At 46.8% G+C, this 20,785-nt stretch overlaps 1 protein-coding gene across 2 annotated transcripts in view; it reads left to right on the forward strand.

Annotated features, from left to right (window-relative positions):
• Positions 1-1,804: 1,804 nt before the first annotated feature.
• The window catches only part of pid1 (phosphotyrosine interaction domain containing 1), a 122,121-nt gene continuing 103,140 nt past the window's right edge, over positions 1,805-20,785 (forward strand). The window contains exon 1 of one of the 2 annotated variants that reach the window (XM_055645660.1): positions 1,805-1,825. Coding sequence is in view for 1 of the 2 variants with exons in the window: in XM_055645658.1 (XP_055501633.1) it covers positions 2,005-2,034 (30 nt within the window). In the remaining variant the exon portion in view is untranslated. Of the gene's footprint in view, positions 1,826-1,858; positions 2,035-20,785 lie in introns of those variants that run through there. The other variant, XM_055645658.1, reaches the window with a different exon arrangement.

A 20,785-nucleotide genomic window follows, 5' to 3' on the forward strand; every position in this document is an offset into this window, starting at 1 on the left:
TGCACAGATTTGGACCCAAGGCTGCTTGTTCTTTGTGCATTTTGCCCTGGTGATGACGAACTTTGCCTCATTTCACTTTAATTTACATCCGGGAAGTAAGCATTCCCCAGACAAGTGAGAAATTCACCTCTCCATTTCATCCTGGTTATAACTCCAACTCTGCTTTTGAAGTTAAATCCAAGCCACATGATTTCAAGGATGTTTCGGGACTGAAGAAGTGTCCTGACCTCGAAACATCCTCTATCCATGTTCTCCAGAGATGCTGCCTGATCCACTGAATTATTCCAGCACTTTTGGTCCTTTTTTTATGGATATGGGCCAAATGCAGGAAAATGAGACCCACCCAGAAAGCCAACTAGGTTGGTATGGACAAGTTGGTCCGAAATGTCTCTTACCATGGTGTATAACTCTGTGATCCTGTGACTCCATTCCCCCGCTCCAGCCTGACAGGACCGAACATTAAGCAGGCCACTTTACATGCCAATTACCTCTGTGTGTTTTGTTAAGAAGTGCATTCACGCTACAGACTGACTTCCTTGTATATTCTGGAAGTGAGTGAAGAGGTAAAAGAGCAAATAAACATTTTGAAAACGTTGACTCTGTGATGGCTGGAATTAAAATAGTCCTTGATTTGGAGCCATCCCATTTTCCTGCTGGAGCGGCGAATGGAAAAGTTTTAAATCAATTCCTACTTTATCTTAATAGCCCAGTCAATGAGCTCCAGCAAACTGAATATTTCAGGGTCTTTTTGCCGACTGTACAAGCAGGTTTGGTGTCATAGAAACATAGAAAAATAGGAGCAAGGGTTAGCCATTCGCCGCTTCGAGCCAGCACCGCCATCCAATATGATCATGGCTGATCATCTAAAATCAGTACCCCATTCCTGTTTTTTTCTCCATATCCCTTGATTCCTTTAGCCCTAAGAGCTAAGAACTAAATCTAACTCGAGGTGTCAAGACCAGGGTTCGACATTCACTGTTGAGACGTGATATAACATATTACTGTGTCTGCCCCAGTCTGATGCCAAGCCTCTGTTGTGTTGTAACAATGGTAGGGGGAATGGATGCCCTTGTGAATTCTCTCTGGTTCTGAGTGTCACTGGCATGTTAATTACTCTGTTTCCTGACGCGTCTCTCTCTCTCTCAATCGAGTTCAGGGGGGTGTAATTAGTAAAAATGATACCAAAAATTATCATTGTCTACTTCCCTTAGATCCACCGAACTGCCGGACAACGTGCTCAGCGCATGAAACATAGGCATTCAAAGGGTCGCTGCCGTTTATCGTGAAACACGGTTAAACTGAGGGGGAGAGGGAAACGAATGTTTCCTCAATAATCCCAGATATCCTGGAATCTTTCTTCCCTCTCTCGCCTGCTTTGGGATTCGTTCCCTGCCACACGGGGTAAGGAAGGGGCGACTGACCTCCACACCCCAGCTCGTCCGAACTGCAGCTAAAGTGAGTCCAATTGGGAAGGTCACAACTGCTGGGGTCGCTTCTCTTGGGGAATGTGGCCAGTGTCCGCTGGCGCACTTACACCTTCAACATACTCGCTGGGGAGATCTGGTTGATACAAAATCCCGGGGCATGATTTATGGCCATTTAAGTGGGATTAACATGAAGGGAAGCTGCAAGCTGATTCCACCGACGATGTTGTTAATGTGTGTGTGTGTGCCTGCCCGCGGCGCCGAGAGAGGGAGAGAGAGAGAGAGGCGAGACCTCCCCCTTTCTCCCAGCGCTGCGAACTACAAATGGGATTGAGGATCAGACTGTGAGGCTTTTCCGCCTCTGGATCCCCGCCTGCAGCAGAGCATAGTGGCCAGAGGAGGTGAGAGTGAGTGAGTGTGTGTGTGAGAGGGAGGGAGGGAGACAGACGCCGGCCTCATCAGTCGAACCTCCCCCCACACACAGACAGACAGCGCCGGAGGGGACGCAGTCGGCAGCAAGCGGGAGAAGCGAGCAGGTCAGCCCACCCACTGTCACCCGGGGCCCTCCGGCAGCACCAGCATGTGGCAGCCAGCGAGCGAGAGACTGCAGGTAAGAGCCGTGTAGGCAGCCCATGGGGAACCGTCAGACTGTCTGCACTGATCCCCGACACCAGCGCTCTCTGTGTGTGTCTCCCTCTCTCTCTGCCTCCACACGCAGCGTTCAGCCACCTCTGGTTAAGGAGAGAGAACGGGAACAGCAGGGCTGGGAGCCAACAGGCTCACCCTAACCTGCAAACTCCCACTCGTCCTCTCTCCCCTTCCTTGATGCTAAGAGGGAAAACAACCCGTTATTTGTGTTTAATTTTCTGTTGCTTTCACCACCTGCCTCTCCGCCAGGCGTGATAGTGGTCGCCAGTTGTGTCTGGGGCTGTGTTTTGTAGCAAGGTAACGCTGCCAGACACTGAATAACATGGGGTGCTCCCACGCTCCAAGGGGCTCTGGGCAGAGATTTCAGCAGAAAGTGTGTCCCCCTCCCTCACTCTTCTCAGTCAAAGGATGAGCAGAGCCAAAGTTAGAATAAGTCTCCTCGCCTAGTTGCGCCTGGCTGTAAGTGTATCCCTTTCAGAGCTGAGTAGCCCTGCTGTGGTGGAATTTGCCGTGGCATGCATTGGGAAACTCGAACCGAGTCTTATCAAGACTGTTGCAAGCTTTGCCCGTTTTTCTCCACCTTTAAACCCCCGCCCCCCTCCACGTTTATTGCAGATTTTGAGCCAAATGGCGAGGGACACTTGTGTCAGTCACACTGGAACATATTCTGCAGTCCGTAGATTCAGGAAAGTCGCCAAATAAACCTGTTCACTATCCTTAAAGCGACGCCTAAATCCCTCCCTGTCCACTGTGTGGAGAATTTCATAGCGATTGTCTGTCGGTGGGGATGGGAAATAGGGGATGAAATTTTGCCCCCAGATTTTAATTTCGAATGATAAACTTAAACTTCAGAGAGTGACATACAATTGAAAGCAGGCGAGGAATCAATACAGTACTTGCATGCTTGATGATATTTCATCTAGGTTGGCATTCCAGTTCATAGTCATACAGCACGGAAACAGGCCCTTCAGCCCAACTTGTCCATGCTGACCAATATGCCCCATCTACACCAGTTCCACCTGCCCATGCTTGGCCCATATCCCTCTAAACCTGTCCTTTCCATGTACCTGCCCAAACGATCCTTACACATTATTATAGTACCTGTTTTCACACCTTACACTTCCTTATCCATGTATCTCCCTCTCCCCTGGAGAAGGGTCTCGACCCGAAATGTCACCCATTCCTTCTCTCCAGAGATTCTGCCTGTCCCGCTGAGTTACTGCAGCATTGTGCGTCTATCTTCGGTTTAAACCAGCATCTGCAGTTCCTTCATACACATGATAGTACCAGCCTCCGGCAGCTCGTTCTGAACACCCACTACCCTTTGTGTTAAAAAAAAAAGTTACCCCTCGGGTTTCTTTCGCCCTTCACCTTAAAATACTGGGGTGCTGTCTAATACTGGGAGAGCATTACATTGTCAAATATGTCATCTTTCAAATGGGGTTCTTAACCTAATCCATTCTGTGCTATACGTCTAAGTAAAAAATCCCAAAGCTGTAATTGAACTACCATAGAATTATTCCCAGTGTCCTGGGCTGTATTTATCCTGCAATCAGTATTTTTAAAATGGATTATCTCGTCACTGTTACATTTCTGGAGAGGTTTCTCTTCATCTGCTTTCCATTATTGAAGTATACAAACTTATTTGAGGCGTTGATAGGGTAGACAGTCTGGATCTTTATCCCAGGGTGGAAATGGTAAGGATTAGAAGGTTTAGTTTTAAGGTGCCACTGGTAACATATGCAGGGGAAGTTTGTTTACATGGAGAATGGTGGGAACCTGAATGTGCTGCCATGGGTGGTGGTGGCATTTAAGAGGGTTTTAGAGAGGCATATGGATATGCAGGGAATGGAGGAATATGGATCAGATGCAGGCAGAGAAGTTTAGTTTCACCAGCCATCATGTTAGTCACTGTGAGCTAAAGGACATGTCACTGTGTTGTATTGTTCTATGTTATATTAGTTACCACGCTTCCAACAGCACCTCAGTGGCTCTATTGTGCTTTGGGTAAAAGAAAGATGAAAACTGTCCAAAAAAATTATTCCTTTCAGTTGTTGTTTCTTATATTAGAGAATAATCATTGCAGTATTAACCTAACCTGTTGTGGCAGTCTGAAGAAGGGTTTTGACTCAAATAGTCGCCCATTCCTTCTCCCCAGAAATGCTGCCTGGCCCGCTGAGTTGCTCCAGCATTTTGTGTCAATCTTCGGTTTAAACCAGCATCTGCAGTTCCTTCATACACTGTTGTGGTAGGACATGGGTTTATATTCAGTGTGCGCTTGGATCACTAGATATTACCCATGTTGAAACCTCCCACTGGGTATTTAATCTGGTCCAGTATTGCAGTGCAGTACTGAAGGAGTCCACCATATAAGGAGAACTGCCTTTTCAATGAGGTCTTAAATCAAGGAGTTGTCAACCCATTCTGTTAGATATAGAAGCCATTTAATAATGCATTGCTAATACTATTGGAAGTTCATCCCCTGTTCTGGCCAACATTCCTTCCTTAACTGATGCCCTGAAACCAATGAAGAAGGGTTTCGGCCCGAAACGTTGCCTATTTCCTTCGCTCCATAGATGCTGCTGCACCCGCTGAGTTTCTCCAGCCTTTTTGTGTAACCCTGAAACCAATATTTGCTACCTATTCACTGCTGTCTTTTGGGGAACTTGCTTTGAAGAAAAGGCGCTGCCAGCTTTCTCCACATATTAATCATTTGCTCTTTGGGATATGATTGCATTAGATGTTCTTAATTGCAGCAATAAAGTGCTACTTAAAAATTGATTCAGTTATTATCTGTGCAGGGAATAGAATTGTATGCCGATTTGCAATATGGATACACAGAAAGTGAGTGACTCAATGGGTCAGGCAGCATCTCTGGAGAAAAAGGGTGGGTGACATTTCAGGTCAGGACCCTTCATCAGACTGAGTTACTCCAGCAGTTTATGTCTACCTTTGCTATAAACCAGCATCTGCAGTTCCTTTCTACACTTTGTAATGTGGATGTTGGCATGCTTGCTAGCTTCAATGTGTACCTTATATGAAAGATAAAAGGATTATCTAAAGGATCTTAGCTGCCAAAAGTGATGATTAAGTTAAAGATAATTTAAACATCCATAGCTTATTCCTTAAGATGAAATCTTCTCCTTGAATTTTAATGGCAAGAACTGGGAAATGTAAATTGCCTATTCACACAGAACATTTGGAAATATTCAGCAGGTTACTCTGCATCTGAGGAGAAAGCAAAAGAGTTAACCTTTTAGGTTGATGAGCTTTCATTAGAAGTAATTGATCCAAATAATTGATTCTCCTTCCACAGATGCTGCTGAGCATTTCTGCCATTTTCTGTTTTTTATTTCAGATTTCCAGCATCTGCTGGATTTTATTTTTGCTATTCCATTGTCATTTGACATTTGGCTTATTACATGGCACTGATTTAAAACTTCTTTCAAAGAAAGCGTATAAAGTCAAACACATGTTTACAATCTCCTTGGAGTACACAATTGAGAGGTGACCTGGGAGAATGGCTCTGCTTTGTAGCCATGACTTGGGCTTTTGATGATCAAAGTACTCTCTCCATTCCAAAAATCACAGGTCACTTTAGACCATCATGTTCCAAATACAAGGAATTATATTTATAACTTTAGACTTTACTTAAAACTTTAGAAATACTGCACAGAAACAAGTCATTTGGCCCATCGAGTCCATGCTGGCCAGCGATCCCCAAACACTAGCACGATCATACACACTAGAGGCAATTTACAATTTTACCAAAGCCAATTAACTTACAAACCAGTACCTCTTTGGAGTATGGGAGGAAACTGGAGCACCCAGAGACGTACAAACTCTGTACAGAGAGCGCCTGTAGTCATGATCAAAGTGGGTCTCTGGTGCCGTAAGGCAGGAACTCAACTGCTGTGTCATTGTTCCACCCTACTGAAAACAACAAAAGGGACAAAATGATACAGTGGTGCAAATTTAGAAACAAGGAATAGCAGATGCTGGAATTTGTCCCTGGTCAAGTCATCCCTTCCCACCCAAACCACCCCCTCCCCTGGTACTTTTTCTTGCAACTGCAGGAAATGCTACACTTGTCGCTTTACCTCCCCCCTCGACTTCATCCAAGGACCCAAGCAGTTTTTCCAGGTGAGGCAGAAGTTCACCTGCACCTCCTCCAACCTCATCTATTGCATCCGCTGTTCCAGGTGTCAGCTGCTCTACATCGGTGAGACCAAGCGCAAGCTTGACGATTGCTTCGCCCAACACCTCCGCTCAGTTTGCAATAACCAACCTGATCTCCCGGTGGCTCAGCACTTCAACTCCACCTCCCTTTCCGAATCCGACCTTTCTGTCCTGGGCCTCCTCCATGGCCAGAGTGAGGCCCACTGCAAATTGGAGGAACAGCACCTCATATTTTGCTTGGACAGTTTACCACCAGCGGTATGAACATTGACCTCCAATTTCAGGTTGTCCTTGCTTTCTCCCTCCTTCCCCTCCCCGTCCCAGCTCTCCCACAGCCTACTGTCTCTGCCTCTTCCTTTCATCCTCCCCCCCCCACCCCACCTCAGTATGAAGAAGAGTCTCGACCCGAAACGTCGCCTATTCCTTCGCTCTATAGATTGTTAGTCTGAGGAAGAGTCCCAACCAGAAACATCACCTATCCATGTTCTCCAGGGATGCTGCCTGACCCGCTCTGAGTTACTCCAGCATTTTGTGTCCTATCAAAGGTGGAGATTTGTTATGCAAGGTACAGATCTAGAAAGGAACTGCAGATGCTGGTTTATACCAAAGATAGCCACAAAGTGCTGGAGTAACTCAGCGGGTCAGACAGCATCTCTGGTGAAATGGGATGTGTGACATCCTTTTTTCCCCAGAGATCCTGTCTGACCCACTGAGTTACTCCAGCACTGTGTATATATCTACAGACCTGAATTAGTGGATGCCCAAAACTAGGTACTGTTATATGCCTGCGAAGTTGGGGCTGACCGACTAAACAGGAACAATAAATACATGGTTGATCTCATATATTTTCTCTGGTTTTTGGCCCTCTGGTTATGTCAGAAATTGAGTAAGATTTGCTTAGTGAGTAGGTAGTTCTCCAAATATGCTGGTCTCGAGTGACAGTTTTCTTTCCTATCCATCAGAAACATTTTGCATTCTCTGCTTGCCCTTTCGGGTTCAAATAATTTTCTATTACAAAATTGTTTTTCATGAGCAAAAATTAGGAAACTGATATTATTCCCATGGCAATGATTGGAACTTTTGGAAGAATAGTAGCCTCTGTATGTGTCAATGATAAAGGAAATGTCCAACATATGATTGGTATCTCTTTTCAATGCACTAGTGAGACACGTAAAAGACAGCTCTTGGTGGTATATACATATGTTGACGGTTGTCTTTGGTCAAATTGTTTTGGTCACAGGTTAGAGTCATGGAGTCATAGAGCATGGAAACAGGCCCTTCAGCCCAACTTGCCCACAACAACCAAGATGCCACATCTACACCCGTCCCACCTGCCTGTGTTTGGCCTATATCCTTCTAAACCTTTCCTATCCATGCACCTGTCCAATGTCTTTTTAAATGTTGTGATAGCACCTGCCTCAAATAACTCCTCTGGCAGCTCGTTCCATACTCCCACGCCCACCAAATGCTTCCCCTCAAGTTCCTATTAAATCTTGCCCTCTCACAAACCTCTGTCATCAAGTTCTCTATTCTAGGTTCCCCTACTCTCAGTAAATACCCAGGTTAATTACATACAAGGTATGATAACACGATACCAATGGCAAGACAGGTACATTTTAAGTAAAAAAGAGCCTATTTACAAATAAACAACAGACATTGCAGCTTCAAGAGAAATGTATTTCATGACAAACTGGGTAGCGTGTGGAATTCCATAGGACACACACATAATGAATGAAGCAGACGATTGCCACATAAGGATTTGTGGATTTTAGCAATATAAGAAGTGAAAAGAATGAATGGATGGCTGATTCTGTTTCCTCCTGCATGAAACCGTTAAATTCAATGGAGGGAATTATATTGGACTGAACAACTTGAAGGTCTTCAGTGAGCAGCACATAAAGCCATCAGCTAGGCAGTATTTGTGTTCCATTATTTTCAGTGGTCACATTTTGAAGGACATTGTAAAGAAGCACCATCCCCCTCCCCCACACCCCCACCCCCCCCCCACACCCCCCCCTCCCCTACACCCCCCACCCTCCCCTACCCCCCCCCCGTCCACCCTTGTCCACGCCTTCCCTCCCCCACACTTCCCCTACCGCCACACAACCCCTTCTCCCCTCCCACTTACACCCTCTCCCCGCCCCCCACACCCCCCCCTACCCCAATAAACCCCCCACCCACCCCCCCCTCCCCCACGCACCCCCCTCCCACAAACCACCTCTCCACACACACCCGCCCCCCGCACAGACCCCCTACACTCACACCCCCCCCCCCCACTCCCCCCTCCCCTCACGCCTCCCTCCCCACACACCCCACCCCACACACCCCCCCCCACCCCCCACACCCCCCTCCCCACACAACCCCCTCACCCGCACACCCCTCCCCACACACCCCCACACACCATCCCCCTCCCCCCCACCCCCACACCCCCCCCACCCCACACCCCCTCCCCCCCCACCCCACACCCTCCCCACACACCCCCCTCTCCCCGCGCACACCCCCTCTCCCGCGCACAACCCCCTCCCTGCACACCCCTCCCTGCACACAAACACACCCCCACGACCCCCCCACACACCCCCCCCCCCCCCACACCTCCCCTCCCCCACGTACACCCCACACCCACACACCCCTCCCACACCCCCCTCCCCCGCGCACACCCCCCCTCCCGCGCAAACCCCCTCCCCCGCACACCCCTCCCCCACACAAACACATCATCCACACCCCCCACACAAACACACACACACACACACACACTCCTCCCTCCCCACACACCCCTCCTCCACCCCCCCTCCCCCCACACCTCCCCTCCCCCCACACACCTTCCCTCCCCCACGTACACCCCCTCCCCTAAACATCCGGCCCCCCCCCCCCCCCCCCCCCCCCCCCCCCCCACACACACCAGCCCCCGACAGGCCCCACCTGAAGCAGTCCCCGTGTCCTGGCTACAGAACGCTCCCGCCGTTGCGTTGGGGGAACAGGTGAGTGGTGGATTATTGCATTGGGGAATGGGTTGTGTTGGAGGACCAGGCCTCCCGTGTGACTGGGACCCAACATGTACCTATTCAAGTCATTCTTAAACGTTGGGTTAGTGCCTGTAAATCGTACGTGGAGTTCAGAAAGGGGGGGAGGGGGCGTCCATCTACATTAGACCTGTCGACCCATTGTACCTCCCTCCACCACTTCCTCCGGCAGTTTGTTCCAGCCAGCGGCATTCTCTGTGTGGAAAAACCGAATCCTTGGCTATCCTTCAGAATTTTCCCCTCTCACCATAATCCTGTGCCCTCTATTTCTAAACACCTCTACCTGGGGATCAACATTTCTGCCGTATACGAGTACATGGGAATTTCATGTTTAGTTTTCCACTTACTTGCATGCCTGTTTGCAAGGAGCCTGTGGCTGGTTCTATGGGTGAATGTCTTCTTAAGCAGCCTTTTGCTGGGCTGTGTGTAATGTTTAGCATACCTCTTTGCTGCAAGGTTCATAATGAGGCAATTTTTCCGTAAGTGAGATTCTTATGAAAATACTAAGTTCCAGAAAAAATATTGGCAGCAAAATTTACTCTCCCTTTGAGATGTTTTCTTTTAAAGCACTTCAATTTCATGGTAGAGTACAAAGTAAATCAAGTCTTGTGAAATAGATTAGCTAATCCCAGCCCATTCTTATGGCCTTGGAAACCTGTTTAACAATTTCATGGCTCAGTCTGTAACAGGTCACCAGGACGGAACATTTATCATCTGGAGCAAGTACATCTGCTGTACATTTGTATCCTTGAGCTGGCACAGTCAGTAGCTGACAAGAGAGCCACAGTGTTTAGTGAGTATACCTGTGGCTTAACCTGCTGGTGTTCTTGGCCACGTAGGCACTGTAAAGGTGGTTGGCCTGCAGGTCAATGCCGTTGGCATTTGTATACCCGTCCCACTCATACACAGTGCCCCGATACTCTTGCCAAAATTCAGGTCACCAGTAGTTGCTATCGACTAGCCAACTATAAAACCCTCGGAAAATGTGAGTGCAGTGGAACCTCTGCTCAGTTCTGTGCAAGCTTGAGCTACTGTGAAAGAGTTGTACAGCTTGCGTAGATTGACAAAGGTGCAATCAGATGAGAAGTCACTGTTTGCTCCCATCTAACTGATGCATAATGTTTAAGAGGGAACTGCAGATGCTGGAGAATCGAAGGTTACACAGAAAAGCTGGAGAAACTCAGCGGGTGCAGCATCATCTATGGAGCGAAGGAAATAGGCAACGTTTCGGGCCGAAACCCTTCTTCAGACTGATCAGGGGTGGGGGTGGGTGGGGACAAGAAAGGGAAAAGGCGGAGTAGCCGGAAGGCTGGAGGGTGGGAGGAGACAGCAGGGGAGCTGAGGAAGGGGAGGAGACAGCAAGGACTAACAGAATTGGGAGAAGTCGATGTTCATGCCCCCGGGGTGCAGACTCCCCAAACGGAATATGAGGTGCTGTTCCTCCAATTTCCGGTGCTGCTCGCTGTGTCTCCAATTTCCGGTGCTGCTCGCTGTGGCCTCCAATTTCCGGTGCTGCTCGCTGTGAGCTATGGGCTCCTCCCACTTCCTCCAAATACAAGGCGTAGCTATGGGCACACGCATGGGCCCCAGCTATGCCTGCCTATTTGTAGGTTACGTCGAGCAATCCTTGTTCAATACATACCAGGGCCCCATCCCCAACCTCTACCTCCGCTACATCGACGACTGCTTTGGTGCCACCTCCTGCACCCGCACACAACTGACTGACTTCATCCACTTCACCACTAATTTCCACCCGGCACTGAAATACACCTGGACCATTTCCGACACTTCCCTACCATTCCTTGACCTCACTATCTCCATTGCAGGTGATAGACTTCTAACCGACATACACTATAAACCCACTGACTCCCATGGCTATCTGGACTACACTTCTTCCCACCCTGCTTCCTGTAAGGACTCCATCCCCTACTCCCAATTCCTCCGTCTACGCCGCATCTGCTCCACGGATGAGGCGTTCCACACCAGGACATCTGAAATGTCCTCACTATTCAGGGAACGGGGGTTCCCCTCCTCCACCATAAATGAGGCTCGCACCAGGGTCTCTTCCATACCCCGCAACACTGCTCTCTCTCTCCCCATCCCCGCACTCGCAACAAGGGCCGAGTCCCCCTAGTCCTCACCTTTCACCCCACCAGCCGTCACATACAAAAAATAATCCTCCGTCAGTTTCGCCACCTCCAACGTGACCCCACTACTCGCCACATCTTCCCATCTCCCCCCATATCTGCCTTCCGCAAAGACCGCTCCCTCCATAACTCCCTTGTCAATTCTTCCCTTCCCTCTCGGTCCACCCCCTCCCCGGGCACTTTCCCTTGCACCCGCAAGAGATGCAACACTTGTCCCTTTACCTCCCCCCTCGACTCCGTTCAAGGACCCAAGCAATCGTTCCAGGTGCGACAGAGGTTTACCTGCATCTCTTCCAACCTCATCTATTGCGTCCGCTGCTCTAGATGTCAGCAGATCTATATCGGTGAGACCAAGCGGAGGTGGGCGATCGTTTCACCGAACACCTCCGCTCGGTCCGCAATAACCAAGCTGACCTCCCGGTGGCTCAGCACTTCAACTCCCACTCCGCCTCCGACCTCTCTGTCCTGGGTCTCCTCCATGGCCACAGCGAGCAGCACCGGAAATTGGAGGAACAGCACCTCATATTCCGTTTGGGGAGTCTGCACCCTGGGGGCATGAACATCGACTTCTCCCAATTCTGTTAGTCCTTGCTGTCTCCTCCCCTTCCTCAGCTCCCCTGCTGTCTCCTCCCACCCTCCAGCCTTCCGGCTACTCCTCCTTTTCCCTTTCTTGTCCCCACCCACCCCCACCCCTGATCAGTCTGAAGAAGGGTTTCGGCCCGAAACGTTGCCTATTTCCTTCGCTCCATAGATGCTGCTGCACCCGCTGAGTTTCTCCAGCTTTTCTGTGTAACTGATGCATAATGCTGGAGATTGGATGTGGTAGACCTTTTAATGATGTTTATCGTCTCCAACAATGGGTCACAGTCTTCACCTGCTACTTAAAAGGTTGCAATTCTGCCCTGCTTGTTGAACTGGAGAAGATCCCATTATCAGCCATTTGCACATAGAATCCATTACACACGTTTACATTGTGTTGCCTGACCTTCTGATCTCCGTACCTCCCCAAACAACTAGTTTAGTTTAGCTTAGAGATACAGCGCGGAAACAGGCCCTTCGGCCCACCGGGTCCCCGCCGACCAGCGATCCCCGCATATTAACACTATCCTACACACACACACACACACACACACACACACACACACACACACACACACACACACACACACACACACACACACAACACACACACACACACACACACACACACACACACACACACACACACACACACACACACACACACACACACACACACACACGAGGCAATTTTTACATTTACTAAGCCAATTAACCTACAAACCTGTACGTCTTTGGATTGTCTCTCACTATTTCTGGTTTTGCCAAACTTGAAAACATGAGTAAGTTTTAAGGGCGCCACAGTAGTGCAGCAATAGAGTTGTTGCCTTGCAGCGACAGAGACCCGGGTTCGATCCTGACTATGGGTGCAGTCTGTACGGAGTTTATACATTCTCCCTGTGAACACGTGGGTTTCATTTGGACGCTCCAGTTTCCTCACACTTCAAAGATGTGCAAGTTTGTAGGTTAATTGGCTTTGGTAAAATTGTAAATGTCCCTAGTGTGCTGGATGGATAGTGCGGGCTGGTCGGTGTGGACTCAGTGGGCCGAAGGGCCTGTTTCCACGCTGTATTGCTAAAATCTAAAGGTTTGAGGAATTCCTTCCCTATCTCCAGCCATTGTCTTTCGTTGCACAGTGCAATCCCCACAGGCTTGCCTGCTGCTGATTCAGTTAGTTTTGCTTCCCCTTCTTTCTCAGGGCTGTGGTTCACAAGACTTCCTGCACACGAGACAATGTGCAGCTGAGCTATTCCAAAATGTATATTTTTTATTATTTTAGCGTTATGCCCTTAAGTGCCAAACAGCAAGACGGGAGGGAGCAACCTCTTTCCCACCCTCCGCTTTTCCCACCCTCCGCTTTTCCCACCCTCCTCCTTCTCCGCTTTTCCCACCCTCCTCTTTTCCCACCCTCCTCTTTTCCCACCCTCCTCTTTTCCCACCCTCCTCTTTTCCCACCCTCCTCTTCACTTGAGGAATATCAAGTAGGATTCAAGGCATAATGAAAACTATATACCTCCAACTAAGTAGAAAGTGGCAGGAACATATTTGTGCTCATTGTTTATCTTCTATTTTAGTAAACAAGTAAACAGTCTTCTATACGCTGGAGATACAAGAAAGTGTAGATGCTGGAATCTTGAGCAAAACCTAATGTGCTGGAGGAACTCGGGTGGAATCTATGGAGGGTTTGTTTCAGACTGAGTCTGAAGAAGGGTCCTGACCTGAAACATCACCATTCCATGCTCTCCACAGACGCTTTTTGACCTGCTGGTTACTCCAGCAATTGCTCAGCCTTTGGTACATGTGCCGCCAATAGCACTCAGTGAATTAATAATGATTTTGTGATAAATAGCCTGAGGGAATTTATTTGCAGTATTCAAGTTGTAAAGATGGAGACCTTAATATCTATTCAACCTAGTTCTGTTCCTCGTTGCCTTGCTGCGATCTGAAATTGTTCCTTTTCATCCAATAGCTTTCTTTAGCTATCACACTACGGCTGTGAGTTTTCTGCCCCCATGTATTAAGGGTCCATTTCAGGCCATAGATCACTTCTGCCGAGGCCCGACCCTGTTTTTGTGTCTATCCTGGTTTCAGCCGGAAGTGAAGGCAGTCACTTTTTTGGGGTTGGATCGAAATATTGACATTGTCTGACAAACTTCCCACAAGCTTCACCTCAATTAACGGCTACGTTTAACGTGGTGGTGTAATGCAGGTGTACCGGTCTGCATGGGGCTCGCCCCGGCACAAGCAGGGTCACTTACAATTCAAAAGCCTGGATTCCCTTTCGCAAATTCAAATAAGTAAGCGTTTGAAATACCCTTCAAAGTCCTTCTGTATTATTCACCAAACCTCTTGTCGAAGCAGGAAGGGATTAGAGAGCAATCCCTCCTTTATTCAATTGAACCCATGGAGGGGTGTGTGACAAATGCAGGCGCATGGTTTGCCAACGTGGCTGGGCATGGACAAGGTGGACCGAAGGGTCTGGTTCCATGTTGTAACTCTGCTCCTTAATTGCAATAAAGATGGTGACCACCACTGTGATGTAGAGGATTTCAGAATGATACTGACACAAGTGGCCAGAGTTGAAGTGACTAATTGAAAACGCAAGAAATCGGGGACTCTGAATTCCAGGGAAACAGGTTTTCATTGATTTCATGTGCACATTGTATCCTTGTGGATAAGAGCCATACAATTACAGTGTTTCTCATTCGAAACCAAAACATCCAACATTTAATCAAAGTTGCAGTCACGGAGCTTGATTTTAAAGTTATCTTTGCATGAAGGCAGGTGGATCCTTTCACCAGAGAAGTATGAAAGATTGATTTGTAAGTCTCCAAAGAAAAGAAGAGTTGGATTTGTATATTAGCGCCTTTTACATCTTCGGGATACCAGACTAAGTACTTTAGCATGCAATCACTTCTAAGCCAAGTAGTTGCTTGTCATGCAGGCACCACTGCCTCAAACAGAAGAGTTGTTCAGTTATGTAAATTGGAGAGATTAATATTGATAAGAACATCAGTGGAAGGCCACAACTCATCCAACTGTGCCATGAGATCATCAGTCCAAGAGGATGAACAGGACCTCAGTGTAACATCACACTTGAAGGTCTTTCCTATTACTCCCATCCAAACCCATTACTCTCAGACTCGGAGACACGATCTGCCATTGACTGAGTTACGGTTGACATGATTAAACACACGATAAAATAGGCCAAAGTCAACATGGTTTTCCGAAAGGGAGATCTTGCCTGATAACACTTTGGAATTCGTTGAGGAAGTAAATAGCAGGATAGACAAGGGAGAGTCGGTGGATGTGGTTTACCTTGATTTTCAGAAGGCCTTTGATTAGGTGCCGTACGTGAGGCTGCTAAAGAAAACGAGAGCCCATGGTATCAGAGGGCAGATACTAGCATGGATAGCAGGTTGCTGGATGGCAGAAGGCAAAGAGTGGCAATAAAGGGGGGCTAATTCCGATGATCGCCGGTTGCCGGTGATTAGCGGAGTTCCGCAGGGCTGGGGCAGCTGCTCTTCACGGTATATATCAATGATTTGGATGAAGGAATTGAAGGCTTTGTGGCCAAGTTTGCAGATAATATGAAGGTAAGTGGAGGGGCAGGTAGTGTAGAGAAAGCAGGGTCTCTGCAGAAGGATTTGGACAGGTTGAGAGAGTGGGCTGAGAAGTGGCAGATGGAATACAGCGTTGCCAAGTGTAGAGTTGTGTATTTTGATAGTTGGAAGAAAGGCGTAGACTATTTTGTAAATGGGGAGAGAATTCAGAAATTGGAGGTGCAAAGGGACTTGGCAATGCTGGTGCTGGATTTGTTAATAAAAAAGTTAATTTGCAAGTCGAATCGGCAGCAATGCTAGCATTTATTTCGCGAGGTCTACAATACAAAAACAAGGATGTAATGCTGAAGCTTTATAAGGCACTGGTCAGACTGCATTTGGAGTATTGTTGAGCAATTTTGAGGCGGTATCTGAGGAAAGGCGCTGGCGTTGCAGAGGAACCAGAGGAAGTTTACGAGAATGATCCCAGGAATTATTGGGTTAACATATGATGAGTGTTTGATGGCACTGGGCCTGTACATGCTGGAGTTTAGAAGGATAAGAGGTTTGAAGCTTACCAAACAGTGAAGGGCCTGGATAGAGCAGATGTGGAGAGGATGTCTCCATTAGTAGGAGAGCCTAGGACCAGAGGCCATAACTTTAGAAAGGAGATGAGGAGGAATTTTTCTAGTCACAGTGGTGAATCTGTGGAATTCATTGCCACTGACGGCTGTGGAGGGCAAGTCAATTAACATTTTTAAGGCGGAGTTTATCAGGGTTTTGATTAATTAGGGTGTCAAGAGTTATGGGGAGAAGGCAGGAGAATGGGGTTGAGAGGGAAAGATAGATCAGCCATGATTGAATCACAAAGTAGACTTGGTTCCAAATGGCTTAATTCTGCTCCTAGAACGTATGATTTTATGACAGACTACCATATTGATCTAGCACAATCAGTACGTTGCTAGCTTCTGAAAACTATAAACACACCGAAATCCCAGTAAATGTGAAATGTTTACCCCATGATAATTTTTACCCCAAAGACCTGGATAGAGTCGACGTAGAAAGGATGTTTCCAGTAATGGGAGAGTCTCGAACCAGAGAGCACAGCTTCAGAATAAATGGAGATGAGGAAGTATTTCTTTAGCCAGAGGGTGTTCCCATTAGAGGGAGAGCTGGGACCAGAGGCCATAACCAGAAGTAGGTCTGGCCTCTGGTCCTAGGCTCTCCTACTAATGCAAACATCCTCTCCACATCTGCTCTATCCAGGCTCTTCACTATTTGGTGAGCTTCAAAGAGGTCCACTCTTTCGAATGGAGATGAGGAAGTATTTCTTCAGCCAGAGGGTGGTGAATCAGTGGAATTCATTGGCAGAGATTGCTGTGGAGGCCAAGACATCGGGTATTCTTAAAGCAAAGATTCTTGATTAGTAATGGTGTCAAAGGTCACAGGGAGAAGACAGGAGAATGGGGTTGAGTGGAAAAAATAGATAAAGTATGATTAAATGGCAGAATAGACTTGATGGGCCAAATGGCCTATTTCTGCGCCTATGTCTTATGGTCTTATATGGTCCAGCTGATTATTATTAATTCACTTTTCCTTTAAGGCTTTCCCTCGGTGGATCCAAATAATTGCATACCTTTGGCAAAGAAATGAGATGGTGGTATTTGGTCACCAAATGAGATTTTGTTTATTTGTTTGTTTGTATGAAGTGAAACAAACAAACTAGAAACGCAGTGACTATCCAGCTGTTCCATAAGAAGATATGCTGCTTTAGTACCAGATGTGGAACCTCCCTATAACATGCTTCCGCCACAATAGACAATAGGTGCAGGAGTAGGCCATTCGGCCCTTCAAGCCAGCACCACCATTCAGTGTGATCATGGCTGATCATCCCTAATCAGTACCCCGTTCCTGCCTTCTCCCCATATCCCCTTGCTCTGCTATTTTTAAGAGCCCTATCTAGCTCTCTCTTGAAAGCATCCAGAGAACCGGCCTCCACCGCCCTCTGAGGCACTGGGTATAACTGTTGGGTTTCCAGATCAGCGGAGATAACTGTATGAATTAATTTAAAAAATAATCAAAACCGACTATTTATTGGCCAATCTTTACCACTTTATTGTACAATCACCCTTGTGGTAGGTTCTGTCCGAAGAAGGGTCTCGACCCGAAATGTCACCATTCCTTCTATCCAGAGATGCTGGCTGTGCGGCTGAGTTACTCCAGCATTTTGTGTCTATCTTTGAGGTAGGTTTAGCTTGCATTCACGTTTAGCACAGACCTTGTGGGCTGAAGGGCCTGTTCTTGTGCTGTACCGTTCTATGTTCTAATCAGGAGTCTTGAGTCATCAGAGGCTGCGTTATAAATATCATCCAGGCTTCATGGAGAAGTTTCCGGAAATAACAAGACCACTTCCAAAATAATTACAGGGAAGATGTGAGAAAGCCCTCCATTGAAGCCACCATCATGATAGTCCCATAGAAAATTACTGACTTAGTTAAACCAAGCACTGACCTTGTGCAGGTTCAAGCCTTTACCAAGATAGTTGAAGTCAGCAATCATCACATCGAGCTCTGCAAACTAAACAAAATGCGCTCAATTGGTGCATGATACAATTCCAAACCGAGGCAGGATCGCGACTGGGCGCAAACAACTGTATTCAATCAAATTGAAACTGTATGTAAACACAGCATTAGCGATTGTTGTTTATATTTGTTAGTGGATATTTAGCAACAAATGCTGGTAGAGCTGCTGCCTTTCAATGCCAGAGACCTGGATTCAATGCTGTCCTTGGGTGCTGTCTTGGTGGAGTTTGCATGTTCACCCTGTGACCAATTAGGGTTTCCGCCCATCTCCGTTTGTAGATTAACTGGCATCTGTAATTTGCCCCTAATGTGTAGGGAGTGGAAGGGAAAATGGGATAACCTATAACTAGAGTGAACCGGTGATCGACGTGTAGTCGATGGGACAAAGGGCCTGTTTTCATGGTATCTCTCTCAGCTAAAAACAAAACCAATGCTTTTGTACAAAACGCTTTCTTATTTTTTCCTCTTGTGTTGCAACCTTGCTCCACAACTCTGAACTACAAGTTGTACAAACATAGAATAAATAGAAAGCATTTTATCTGGATGCATCACAGCATGGTTTGGGAACAGCTCCATCCAAGACCACAAGGAATTGCAGGGAATTATACGCGCAGTCCAGACCATCACGCACACCAACCTCCCTTGCATTGACTCCATGTACATTTAACTCTGCCTCGGTAAGGTCACCAACATAATCAAGGGCAAGTCTCACCCTGGGCATTCCTTCTTCTCCCCTCTCCCATCAGGCAAGAGGTACAGCTGTTTGAATATTCATTCCTCCAGATTCGGGGACAGTTTCTAACCAGCTGTTATAGGCAAGTGAACCATGCTATCATCAACTAGAGAGAAGTCCTGACCTACAATCTCCCCCACTGGAGACCCTCGGATTATCTTTAATCGGACTTTACTGGACTTTATCTTGCACTAAACACGATTCACTTTATCCTTTATCTGTACACTGTGGACGGCTTGATAGTAATCACGTACAGTCTTTTGGCTTACTCTATTAACACGCAACAAAAAGCTATTTACTGGATCTCGGTACAGGTGACAATAAACAAAACTAAACTAAACATTTCCCAATTCTTTGGATCTTAAATTTAGGCAAAATTTAGCGTTGGAGTGAAGTCAGAAGGGACTGGAATTTAAGTTGCAGCTAGTCTGAAGGGGAACTGCTGTTAGGAAACAATGGGAAATATTGGGAAGACTTGGAATAAGCACAGGAACTTCATTAGTGAAAGAACAATGCTGACATGTGAAATGATTTTGCAAACAGTGAGAAAATATCAGCTATGCCTATTGAGTGAAACACCTGGCCATGCATCTCCTGTTTACTGATAACATTGATACTGAGCTGTTAGAAAGCTGTTTGGTGCCTAATGAATATTCCATTGCTCCATCTGAAACATTGGCAAATTAAAAGCAACCCAGAGAGAGTTATCCATGCCAGGTTTCAAATTGCTACAGTCTGTTCTCAAATATCTCTCTCCTAGAGCAACCATCAGTCTGAAGGGAATGTTCAGATGGTTGATCTAAGATCATCTGACATAGGGGCAGAATTAGGCCATTCAGCCCATTCGATTATGGCTGATCTATTTTTCCTTCGCAACCCCATTCTCCTGCCTTCCCCCATATCCTTTTACTAATCAAAAACATCAATCTCTGCTATAAAAATACCCATTGACTTGGCCTCCACTGCTGTCTGTGGCAATGAATTCCATACATTCACCACTCTCTGGCTGCAGAAATTCCTCCTCATCTCTATTCTAAAAGTATGTTTTTTTAATTCTGAGGATGTGCCCTTTTGTTTTAGTCTCTCCCCCGCCCCCCACTGATGGAAACCCCCTCCACGTCCATTCTATCCAGGTCCTTGCACAACACTTCATGTGTGAGATGATCTGCAGTTTAGTGGTGAAAGTTGGCTTTGGATGACAATCTACTGCAATTTTATTACTTATAGAAACACAAACAAATGAAGTGTATTAATTATTTTTGCAATCGCAATCAACATTATCTTCCACCCATATAAGTATGTTTGAACCTTAGTCGGTGCAATTTGTGCACTCAATCCAGTTATTGAACATTTTGATCAATCAATTGCGCAACTGAACCGACTGTAATTGTTTCATGTTGGACTGGTTAAGCAAACAAAGGAAATCAATGGATAACATCTAAAAGCTTTAAAGTATGTTAAGCTTCTGGGTGAGAGGTAGGTTGAGAGGATAGCCAATTGTAATGCAAATCCACCATTTATAAAATGTCTCAATGTTAACGGTGAATACTTGAACAATCCACATGTACAAAAGGATGAAAGAGATCCTGATCTACAGTTTAGTTTAGCGGTACAGTGCGGAAACGGGCCCTGTAGCCCACCAAGTCCACACACACGAGGGACAATTTACAATCGTTGCCGCTGCCAATGAACCTACAGACCCATACATCTTTGCAGTGTGGGAGGAAACCAATTCAATTCAACTTTATTGTCATTGCACAGATACAAGTATGGGTACAACGAAATGCAGTTTAGCGTCTGTTTGTAGTAATAGTGCAATATAGAAATAAAAATACAGAATAAGCAAACAACATGGACGGAGAGACTGGGGAAATCCATGTAGTCACGAGGAGAATGTACAAACCCATAGTCAGGATCAAACCTGGGTCTCT

Source organism: Leucoraja erinacea, chromosome 14, assembly GCF_028641065.1.
Source record: "Leucoraja erinacea ecotype New England chromosome 14, Leri_hhj_1, whole genome shotgun sequence".
Lineage (NCBI taxonomy): Eukaryota > Metazoa > Chordata > Chondrichthyes > Rajiformes > Rajidae > Leucoraja > Leucoraja erinaceus.